General features: G+C 42.1%; 1 protein-coding gene across 3 annotated transcripts in view; it reads left to right on the top strand.

Annotated features, from left to right (window-relative positions):
* The first annotated feature begins 2,823 nt into the window (after window positions 1-2,823).
* The window catches only part of C5 (complement C5), a 69,427-nt gene continuing 60,162 nt past the window's right edge, over window positions 2,824-12,088 (top strand). For 2 of the 3 annotated variants that reach the window (XM_080990777.1, XM_080990776.1), the window contains exons 1-5: window positions 2,824-3,167; window positions 7,926-8,118; window positions 9,017-9,185; window positions 10,273-10,343; window positions 11,436-11,527. In XM_080990777.1, the coding sequence (XP_080846903.1) occupies window positions 3,103-3,167; window positions 7,926-8,118; window positions 9,017-9,185; window positions 10,273-10,343; window positions 11,436-11,527 (590 nt within the window). In that variant the 5' untranslated portion in view covers window positions 2,824-3,102. Of the gene's footprint in view, window positions 3,168-7,591; window positions 7,719-7,925; window positions 8,119-9,016; window positions 9,186-10,272; window positions 10,344-11,435; window positions 11,528-12,088 lie in introns of those variants that run through there. The other variant, XM_080990778.1, reaches the window with a different exon arrangement.

The following is a 12,088-nucleotide window of genomic DNA, read 5'->3' as shown; positions in this document are numbered from 1 at the left end:
TCAGGCATGAATTTGGTAATATTATTGGTTATGAAAAGTATTTTCTTTTTTAGTTTGCATTTGGAAAACATGTATATAAATGTGTTTACAGTGTTATGTATTGTTTTTTGTTTCTTTTTCTTTTCTTGTAAAATTCAATAAAAATTAATAAATAAAGAAGCTTGAGGTTAATTTTTTTTTAAAGGCCTTTCAGAGCCTACACTTAGACTATATCGAACAACAGGGCGATAATCACAACAACAGTGAAGGAGATCCGTATTGTGTGCAGCAGTGCTGGTGGTGGGAGGATGCCACTGTTTTTGCTCACCTCACAAGCTACCTCTGGTTTCTGGAATGCAGTATGCTGAAAATGGGCCTGAAGGATTTCACACAACAAATTTTTGTGGTGGTTCCATGCTGCAACATTTTGTTGCACTTTGTAGCAGTATATTATCAAATACAGTATTGTTTACAATAGATCTCCCATTCCTGAGTATGGTGTCCCATGTGTTTGGATTTTCTTTCTTCCACATAATATTTTTCTAACCTGTGAGGGAGCCCCAAGAAAGCTAAGATGACTCCCCTCTTTGCACATGACAAGGGATAACTTTCTTACTTTTCACATGGGAGGGAGAAGTGACCTGCTAAGTGTGAAGGGTATGGGTATGATTTCATTGGTCAATGATTTCTTTTGCAAACAGTCTTTCCTGTAAATGTTGGTTAAAGTATTTGTTTAAACTTGCAAAATCTTGCATAACATCTGTTTTCCTAGGACATTCCACTTAGCGTGCACAAATCAAAGACAGACATCTACAGAGGCACATGTCTACACAGTTATACTATATTTAAAAAAGCGGAAGACAGCAAGCTTACAATACCAACTTTGTTCTTACACTAAAAGTCTAACACCCACAAAATGAAGGCAAGTGCAAAATTGCTGCTGGGGTGGGTGGGTATGGCCATACGATCTTAGAATTAAGGGAAAGGGTCCCTCTGTTCAGCTCATATCACAGTCCATGGTTCTTTCAAACAAAAACTCACTCCAGAGTTTATTCACAAGCTTTATTTAGATGCTCAGACAACATACGTTTAAAGCACATGGCTCCCCCAAAGAATCCTGGGAACTGCACTTTACCTCTCATGGAGTTACCATTCCCAGCATCCTTAACAAACTACAGTTCCCAGGATTCTTTAGGGGGAATCACATGCTCTAACTGTATGGTGTGTACACAGCCTGGCATGTTAGTGTGTCCTAGATACTACACACAGTGTGGCAATAATGGCTCTAGGTTTTACTGGAAGTAAGGTTCCAGCATCAATATATAGGCAGTAGTAAGGAATCTTTTTTTGATCAAACTGCGGGAGGCAGTGGAAGACAGGAGTGCCTGGCGTGCTCTGGTCCATGGGGTCACGAAGAGTTGGACACGACTAAACGACTAAACAAAGGAATCTTTTTGGACGCGGGTGGCACTGTTGGTTACACCACAGAGCCTAGGGCTTGCCGATCAGAAGGTTGGCGGTCCAAATCCCTGCGACGGGGTGAGCTCCCGTTGTTCGGTCCCTGCTCCTGCTAACCTAGCAGTTCGAAAGCATATCAAAGTGCAAGTAGATAAATAGGTACCTCTCTGGCGGGAAGGTAAACGGCATTTCCATGTGCTGCTCTGGTTTGCCAGAAGCGGCTTAGTCATGCTGGCCACATGACCTGTAAGCTGTACGCTGGCTCCCTCGCCCAGTAAAGTGAGATGAGCGCCGCAACCCCAGAGTCGTCCGTGACTAGACCTAATGGTCAGGGGCTCCTTTACCTTTACCTTTAAGGAATCCTTTTAATCCCAGAGGCCACATTCTCTCACTGCAGGCAACCTTCTGGATACGTACATGTCAGTGCTGAATGAGATCGGAAACAAAAGTGGGTGAGGCTAGATGTAAAAGCGAGCAGAACAATGGATATGATTCTTATCTTTATATGGTAGGGTATTTTCCAGCCATGCTGAAGCCAGAAGTTTCTACATATACTCACCAGCATACAGTCAAGTAAGAGGCATAATGACACTTCAAAGACACATTCCAGCTAGGCAAAAGCAATTAAGAAGGGTCTGGAACAGGGTGTGGTGAGGTGATATGGCCTGATGAAAGTGGTTGTGGCTGGAAACAGTTCCAGGGGCCTGACAGCTACTGGTAAGTGGAGGGCTGCATTTGATCTGCAGCCTTAAAGCCCCACTTCTCCTTTTGATGGATTGAGAAATGAAATAAGGAGGTTATCAAAGTGGCTTTCCTAGTTTTAAATAAACAAGCAAATTCTAAAAAGGCATATACATAAAATAACAATGAATAAAAGATGTTAAGCAACTGTGTTGTTGTTTTTAAAAAAACATGTTTAATGTTTTTAAAAACATATGTTTAGTGTGGTACTATTAGACAGTTCAATAATTGTGTAATCTTTATTTATACAGTGAGTTTATCCTGAGACATATTTTCTAACTTTTAAACAACACAGTTGACAACTATTAGACAGTTCAATAATTGTGTAATCTTTATTTATCTTTATTTATACAGTGAGTTTATCCTGAGACATATTTTCTAACTTTTAAACAACACAGTTGACAACTATTAGACAGTTCAATAATTGTGTAATCTTTATTTATCTTTATTTATACAGTGAGTTTATCCTGAGACATATTTTCTAACTTTTAAAAAATGCAGTTGCCTCAACATTAAGCTAGACATAGAAAAGATAAACCAAAATGAAGCATCATGTTCCAGCCAATCTCTGCAAACCTTTCAAAAGAGGAAGGTCTTGCATTACTTCCTAAAAGGTTTGTATTCTCTGGGGAGGAAGGAGTGTCTCCCTCGACAATATCTTCCTCTGTATGCACAAGATTAAAGACATACAGAAATGAAATCTCCGAATTAGGTGCTCCTGTTTGACCCAGCCAACTTAATTTTTTTCTGGAATAGAGAAGGGGAATTTTTCTGTGATGAAATGAAAATCCTCTTCAGATATCAGAGATCTGATGAATGATTAACTTAGAGAAATTTTGCTAGCAAATTCCATTTACAGAGTTGCAGGCAACCAGAACACCAAAAGGCTTGTCTCCCCATCAGTCTCAGCTGCTCAGGGCAAACATGAATCTTCTTGGTATTTTCTTATTTCTGGCCTTTTGTGGAAGAGGTTTGACTCAGGAGCAAACGTAAGTAAGGGTTGCTTGTGTCTGTTGTTGTGTTAAAATGGGGCAGATGCAGAATGAGGCTGTCGGGTTGCTAACTATGACAAGATTGCAAAGAATTCTCCAAGAGTATTGCTGGATTCCATTTACTATTGCTGATGCAAAAGTGGTGCTTTTGATTTTGGAAGCCTTAGGTAATATGGACCCTTTGCACTTCAAAAAGCCTATTCTTCCATAGCTTTGTACTGATAGTATAAGGCCAACAGTAGGTGGTCAGACGCGGGTGGTGCTGTGGGTTAAACCACAGAGCCTAGGACTTGCTGATCAGAAAGTCGGCGGTTCGAATCTCCATGACGGGGTGAGCTCCAGTTGCTCGGTCCCTGCTCCTGCCCACCTAGCAGTTCGAAAGCACATCAAAGTGCAAGTAGATAAATAGGTACCACTCTAGCGGGAAGGTAAACAGCATTTCTGTGCGCTGCTCTGGTTCGCCAGAAGTGGCTTAGTCATGCTGGCCACATGACCCGGAAGCTGTACGCCGGCTCCCTCGGCCAATAAAGCGAGATGAGCACTGCAACCCCAGAGTCGGTCACGACTGGACCTAATGGTTAGGGGTCCCTTTACCTTTACCTTTAGGTGGTCAGAGCCAATGGTTGAAAGCAACAAGGCAGGCAGATGGGGGCTGGCTGAGAACAGGCTGAAGGTAGTGCGGCAGTACCCCATTTGTCCTTATGGACTAGTCTCCGCTGCTGCTGGCATCACCTGAGACCCTGCCTCAGGTAAGCAGCACCTGCCTCAGGTAAGCAGCACCACCCTCATTCCTGAGCTCCTTGCCCAAATATGTCCACCAACTAGCCTGTCATGGTACAAAAAGGCATTTGGAGATGTGACGCTCAAATTATATGCAGTGCTGAGTCCTGGGTAGTTTACTCCTTGCTTGTTTTCTCTTCAGCTGCTTTCTCATCAGACCCCCCCCTCTCCCTCTCAAGATGCTTCCCCTCCCAGCAGGGGAACAACTATAGGGTCTTGTTTTTTTTCCAGAGGTGGAGAATCTTTTTCCCCACACAGGGCCACATATCCTCATGAGCAACCTTCTGGGTGTCAGAGGCAGAAAAGTGGATGGAGTAATATATGCAATGCTTATGTTTATACTATTGTTTGTTTGTTTTATTTAATTATTAATTAATTTGTATTCTACCCTTCCTCCCAAAAGAAGCCAGGCTGGCAAACACATACACAACTTAAAACAAAGACAGAAATAATTTAAAATAGTTAAAACATTTTAAAAACAATTATAATTTAAAACATCTAAAAGCAGTTTACAGTAACAAACATTCTTCGAAATAGTGTTTCCAGAGTTGCCAGGATCAGGATTATTTGGTTTGCAATTCCCTGGGTGAACAGCAATGTTTTCAAACTCCTCCTGAAAGTTATTAATGATGGAGACAGATGCACCTCATCAGGGAGAGCAGACTACAAATGGGGGGGGGGGCCACCACAGAAAAGGCCTGTCAGGGATCAGGGCCAACCAGAAAAGGCCTGTCAGGGATCAGGGCCAACCAATAAGGCCACACCTGCGAATTGTAGGATTTGAGATAGTTGGTAGAGGGGAAGTCACCCTTTTAAGTATTTGGGTCCCAAGCCAATTAGGGTTTTAGAGTTCCCATTGCTTGGTCCCAGCTCCTGCCCACCTAGCAGTTCGAAAGCACGTCAAAGTGCAAGTAGATAAATAGGTACTGCTCCGGCAGGAAGGTAAACGGCATTTCCATGTGCTGCTCTGGTTCGCCAGAAGCGGCTTAGTCATGCTGGCCACATGACCCGGAAGCTGTATGCAGACAAACGCCGGCTCCCTCAGCCAATAAAGTGAGATGAGCGCCGCAACCCCAGAGTCGGTCACGACTGGACCTAATGGTCAGGGATCCCTTTACCTTTACCTTTATCTAAGCGATGTACAAGCTCAAAACTGAGTTCAAAACGTACAAGCTCAAAACTGCGGACAAATGCCAGCTCCCTCAGCCTATAGAGTAAGATGAGCGCACAACCCCAGAGTCGTCCACGACTGGATGTAATGGTCAGGGGTACCTTTACCTTTAACTAACACCTTGCATTGTGCCTGGTAGCTCATGCGGAGCCAGTGCAGTGCATTCAGGACAGTGTCACGTGGTCCCATAAGGCTGCTCCACTTATCAATCTAGCATCTGCATTCTGCAGTAGCTGCAGTCTCTGGACCATCTTAAGGGCAGCACCACATAGTCCAAGTGGGAGTTCACAGGAGTATGGACAACTGACCCTGGGCATAAGCACTCTTAACTGCAGAAGCAATTTGAGAATTGAGTGGCAGCTGGAATCCAAGAGCAGCCTCAGACCACAACCATGATTCTCCAGGGGTGATTCAATCCCTCCCTACATTCCAGGCTACATTCCAGCAAGATGAAACTCAGATCTTCACGCAGGCAAGCAAACTAGGCTGTGCCAACGCCATATCTTTAAAGCACCGCCCCCCCGAAAAACCCCATGGGAAGTGTACTTTACCCCCTTCAAAGCTACAGTTTCCTGCACCCATAACAAACAACGGTTCACAGGATTCTTTTTTTTTGGGGGGGTGTATGTGCTTTTAAAGGTATGGTGCATACTGAACCACAAAGGCATTGTTGCAGCTGAAGTCAATTAAATGCATGGAGCAATGCCAGTGATGGCCTAGGGAGAAGGCGTGACCTGGATAGTGTCGCAAGGGCCAGATAGAGTGGTCTGGAGGGGCCACATCCATCCCTAAGGCCTGAAGTTCCCCATCTCTACCACATCTGGGGCTGGGAAAAACAGTAGCTGGAGGGAAAATAGTTAAGAACCCATCTGCACAATATGTTCTCCTTTCTTGGGGGGGGGGGGGGAGTTGCTTCAGTCAGCCTTCACAGTTATGTTCCTCTTCCTTTTAACCAACCTCAGGCAGGGGAAACCTGCACAGGACTCTATGTCACTTGTATTTTCAGCTGTGTTTTCAGATACTCTTTCGATCCCCCTGTGACATTTTAATATTGCTGTCAGACTGGTTCTGTTTGTCTTATTTATTTAAATGATTACGGGCTGACAGTGTTGTTTACGTGATTTGTGTAATTCACCTTGAGGGCTCCTTTCATGCCAAAAGCCAGGTAAGAAAGAATAATAAAGAGGATAAGGTCAGATACACAGTGGCAGCCAGCCAGCCAGGGTAAGATCAGGAAGACGATATGCTGATTGCAATATGCTGACTTATCTGACAACCCTCATGGAAACAATGGCCATGTGATTTTGGGCAGGAATTCAGCCCTGCAAAGACTGCAGCACTTAAGGATATGAGGCACCTTATTTCCAATATTTCTTTCTGGTTGTGGATATTCAGGTTTGGTGCAAGTACATTTTGGTGAGAGAACCCCAGCAGAGATCTGAAATCACAAAATATGCAGCAAAGTAAAGTATGGAAATATAGGCTGTAAGACCTTTAAAATATGCACTTCAAATTGAGTTCCAAAGGTTCCCTATTCCCCTAGCATAGGAAAAAAAAAAAGACTACATGTTTGATAAGTTTAAAAATGTGCTTTCCTTTCTTTTTTCATAATTATTTTTATTAAAGTTTTCACAATACAATAAAACAATATCTAGAACAGATAGAATTGAAAAGACATGAGAGGAGAGAGAGAAATGGGAAAAGAAAACAAAAGGAAAAAAGAAAGGAAGGAAGGAAGGAAGGAAGGGGGAGAGAACAGAGAGATAAGAAACATTAAAGATAAAGAGAGGTGGTTCACTATCATGTTGTGCAGGCATGGCAACTCTAGGGGGCAACTCAGCAACACTGATGACTTCCTTTAGCACCACATTTCCCAGGCACAGGTCTGTGTCTCAGTGGTTTTTCTTTTGTCCTGCAACTTTCCCCAGGAAAACTCACATTTCACCATTCAGCAGTAAAACACAGTTTCGCCTGGGGAAAGCGGGGAAGCTTGGATACAGAGCTTTAAAGTCCAGCACAAAAGGCAGTCTGGATGAGCCCTAAGTGGCAGTCTGCCCTCTCTTCCGAGCTACAGCTTAGGGTTGGCGTGCCATCCCTGAAGAACCTTTACAATGATCTCCTTGCTATGGATCCAGCCTAGTGCCCTTTGTTGTAGGATCAGAATAGCGGTTGGGAAGGCACAACCCGAGCTACCTTAAATAGCTCAGTTGTGGAGCAGATTTCCTGTAGCAGTTGTGAGCGTGGTTTTATTTTGAGAGTATTTTCTCAGCTGCTATAAAGTGAGATGTGAATAAACTCAGTGCAGAAGTGAATACGTATAACTAGGATTGCCACCTTTTCAACTTGCCTGCATAACTGCGCCTCTATTAGCAGTGGTGGCTGGCAGCATTTGGGATGGAAGGCCTGTGCCCTGCTTGCTCTAAAGTCACCACAGTCAGTTCGGATTTCTCTAGGGGAGCCAGAAGTTCTTACCTACCCCAATTCAGTAACTAATAGATGCAGAAGAAGAAAAAAGTACTTGAGGGGTTATTCACAAGGATGTGGTGAAGTATTACCTGCCTGGAGAAGAACAGGAAGAGGTGGTTCTGAGAAAAAAGGTGTTCTTATAGGGTTTGGTCAGTTTGTTTTAAATATGGAAACTGAGCACAGTTTATCCTTATATAAACGGAGTACATGGGCCCCCTGCTGTTGACTGTCATTTAAGTGCTTAATAAACCTACCCCACCCCCATTTTTCAGACAGTACTTTATCAGCTTTCCTTGGAATCCATAAAAAAAATAAAATGATGCCCCTTTCTCTTACAGTTATGTCGTTTCTTCACCCAAAATGTTCCGCGTTGGGGCCTCTGAGATGGTGGTGATTCAAGCCTTTGGATATGAACAAGAGTTTCCAGTCACAGTATCTGTGAAAAGCTTCCCAGATAAGCAAACTACTTTCGCCTCTGGTCGTGTTCAGTTAACACCTGCCAATAAGTTTCAAGGAGCTGTAACGTTAACGGTATGTAGTACAGCATTTCTGATACACGTGTGTGCTTGGTTTATAACAATGGTGGGGAACTTCAGGCCCTCCAGGCCTCTCTATGTGGCCTTCAGAACTCCCCACAGACCTTACCCACCACTGGCCCTGCTCTGTACTTTAAAGCGTTTTTGTCTGGCTTGAATGTGTCTTTGAACTATAATAATGCCTCTTGCTTGCCTGGTTGGAGGACAAAGTAGGGTTATTAGTGTATAGAAAGTCACCTACTGTACAAAAATACATCCATTCAGTTTTGCCTCTGGTCATGCCCACCATTGCAGGGATAGCCCATCCCATAGATTCATAGCTAACTGGGAATTTGAACCCTGGTCTCCTAGGTCCTGGTGTTATGTATTGAAGTTCTCACCCTGGCCACCAGGAGTATCGTGTATATAGTTTTCACTCAGGTCCACGTCAGTTATTTTAGGCGGGAAACCCTGGGTTGTTGTTGCTACAATGTTGACAGCCGGCTGCCTATAAAAGCAGGCCGGCTGAGCTGTTTGCTGTTCAGTTCTGTTCCAGCTTACAAATAAAGAGCTGCTTTGCAGAAATCGCTGTGTCGTCTGCTATGTCTACCCACTATTTAACACCTAGTACATCAACCTAATCATAAGTCCATACTAGCTCTCTTGTACTCTTTTAATTATTTTTTGTTTGTATTTTTGATTACATGTGCTTGCATGTGTATTTAATATAGTTTATTTATGTTCGTGTGAAGGCTTTGCCCAAAAACATTTTAAAATGTTTAAATAAATCAATCATGACTTAACATATGCAAGGCAATACCCTTGCAACCACAAAATGCTATCTGTCACTGTTTTCCTCCAATGGGTTACTCTGGCATGCATGTTTTTAAAACTATTCTCTATCACATTTCTAGATTCAGCCAAAAGATTTGTCAAGCAGAGACCCAAAGAATTCAATTGGGCATGTGTATTTGGAAGCCATTTCTCCACACTTTACAAGGGAGAAGAAAATGCCTATTACATATGAGAATGGTTTTCTCTTTATTCAGACTGACAAACCTGTTTACACCCCGGATCAGTCAGGTAAAGTCAGCTTTCCTTTTGCTAAACACTTGGTGGCAATTCACATTATCCTGATCTTGTTTTATTTAAAAGTCCCAAACATTTTTAACCTATAGCACTGAATCAATTAATAATTCAACTTGTGGTCTTCCAAACTTCTTGTGTGTGTTCTGCTATGTGTCATTGACACAATAGCACAATAATAGTGCAGTAGTAGTAGGTCTCTGTTGCAGAAAAGCAAATATTGTAAATTTCCTTCTCTTGAGTTTGTAGTTACTGCATGTGTTACTTTAAACCACACAAGACACTGTTTGTCCAGTGATCTAGCCAATGATCTCTGTCAAAGTTAACTCCACTCCTACAAGCTTTGCTATTTTGTTGTTTCTTCCAACTTATTGAGACAAGATGTCAGCTACTTTCTCTCTTGCATCTCCTCTCATCCTGTAAGTCGTTCCAGCATGAATATATCCTTTGAACTCCAGAAACTGCAAGTGATTATTCCAATATAACTCATCCAAGCTACAAGGTCTGCTAACAGTCCCATATTGTGGCCATTTCCTCCTTATTAGCCTTCCACCAGCAGGCTAAAACCTTCCTATTGAGATAATTGCTGGTTCTAAATGTGTTTTGATGTATTTTAACTATTGCATTTAACTTTCTTTCTTTCTTTCTTTCTTTCTTTCTTTCTTTCTTTCTTTCTTTCTTTCTTTAATTGATGTTTTTAAATTTTGGAAGTTGCCTTGAATCTCATCTTGGGAGTAAGGCAAGATATAAATAAAAAAATAGAATCCATACACAGAAATGCAAAGCTTATGCATGGTGACGTCCTGCTACTTAGGTGATACCTAAGTGTGCATCCTGACTCCCCACCCCCCGAAAATGCCATGAGTGTAATCTGTCTGGTGATTAATTATAGTTAACATTGGTTGCTGTTGATTGCCATTGCACTGCTGCTGTGGCTGTGTGTGTTTCTTTTGCTATTGGTTGATGGTTTTCTTGTGCTTATGATTTTGTCGGTAGCTGCCTTGGGAGGCCCTAATGGGACTGAAAGTGAGGGAAAGATTTCCTTATAAATAAAGTAAGTTAAATAAGCATTTTTACATTACAGTGAAGGTCAGGGTCTATTCTTTGAATGAAGAACTGAAGCCAGCACAAAGATCTGCCACCTTAACATTTGTGGTGAGTCTAACATGCAGCTAGACACATTTTGTGCCATATCAAAAAATATTAATTTTTGCAGTGTGAAATTAGCTTTTGTGCACTTGTGCATATGAGATTTATTAAGGAGCTAGGCAGCTTATTTTTAAAAGGGGCAGATGAGAAAAGATGAAAAAGAAGAAGAAGATGGTGAAACCAGTCCTCTTGAAGTATTTGTAAACTTTTATTAATATTGTATTATGGAACTAATTACTTGACTAGTCAAAGGAGTTTATTGACTTATATTGAACTCTAAAGCATATACGTAGGTGTATGATTGTTATAATTAGAAAACAAGCAGAATATCATGCAGTTATGCCATAGTGCATGTAAAAAAATCTTTCCTCACATTATCCTGTGCACATGTGAAAAATTCTTCTATTTCGAACTGAGGCAGGGCTCAGCTTCATAATTATGCCATGTGGAGTATGGGAGTGATTTTAGCAGGCACCAACAAGCGTATGGGGAAGGTGCCTGCTTGATTTCAATAAGCAGGGAGTTCCAAAGTACAGGCACTGCCACACTTTAGCGTTCAAAGCAGTCAAAGAGCACCAGGAATAGTAAGGAACACCAGGTGTCCTTATGTGGCCTGGAATAATCATTTCCGCCAAGAACTTGAATTAGCAGCTTTCACTGAGCAGCTAGGGGAATGCTCAAGCTCCTCATGGAATATAATTGTGCTCTTTCGTTGCTTCATTACAGTCACACCTTGCATTGAAAGCACATGGCTCACCCCAAAGCATCTTGGGAACTGTAGTTTGTTAAGGGTGCTGGGAGCTACAGCTCTTGTAATAGGTAAGTTACAGTTCCCAGATTCCTTTGTGGGAAGCCATGTGCTTTAAAGTTCATTACAGATAGTTTAAACATATGGTGTGGGTGTGATAGCCTCGTCCAGTTCAAAAATATCCTAAGTTGGAGATAATTCATTTTAAAAATTGGTAAAAAGATTCAAAAGAGCATACAGCCTTTGTGGATTTCTGTACCTGATTATCCTAAGACATATATGCTATCTTACTCATTTGGATAATTAACATTGTGCCATAGCTGTAAAAGCTGTTTTTATTTTCTGTAAAGGATCCTGATGGAGTAGAAGTGGATATTATCGAAGAAGAGGACGTCACTGGGATTTTATCTTTCCCTGACTTCAAAATCCCACCATATCCTAAGTAGATCTGTTCATATTTTAAATGTTATGGGTTGAATGAAACCTTTCCTTTATTTAGTATGAGGGATGTGTGCTCAGTCAGCTTTAAAATCTTTTTTATATAGCCTGAATATAGTGGATTGACCAGGACTTATCCCATGGTGCAGCGAATATTTGTCACTACTGTCAAATAATTTTGGAGCCTTGACATGGTGGAGGGGGGTGGGGGTTTCAGTATCATTTTACAAATCCATTCATTAGATAAAACCTCTCAAAACTGGAGACCAAATATTGAGTGGAAGGGAAAGGAAGAAGGCTTGTCTCCACTAGTGGTTGATATGATGGGGCAGAGGCACTTATCTGACCACCTGACAGGTGAGTTGCTGCTCATTTCTGGGAGGGTGAGGGGTGAGGTGGTGACAAGCTCAGCATGGTGCAAACACGATGGCTGAGCCCATCCAGCACTCCTGTTGATACTTCTGCACCCTAAAACCCTCCTGACTGCCTTACTCCATCCCATCCCAAAATTATTATGATTAATAATTTTATTATTTATACCCCGCCCATCTGGCTGGGTTTCCCC

The sequence above is a fragment of the Podarcis pityusensis genome (assembly GCF_964106645.2).
Source record: "Podarcis pityusensis genome assembly, chromosome: Z".
Classification (NCBI taxonomy): Eukaryota; Metazoa; Chordata; class Lepidosauria; order Squamata; family Lacertidae; genus Podarcis; species Podarcis pityusensis.
This window is presented reverse-complemented; position numbering and strand designations above follow the sequence as displayed.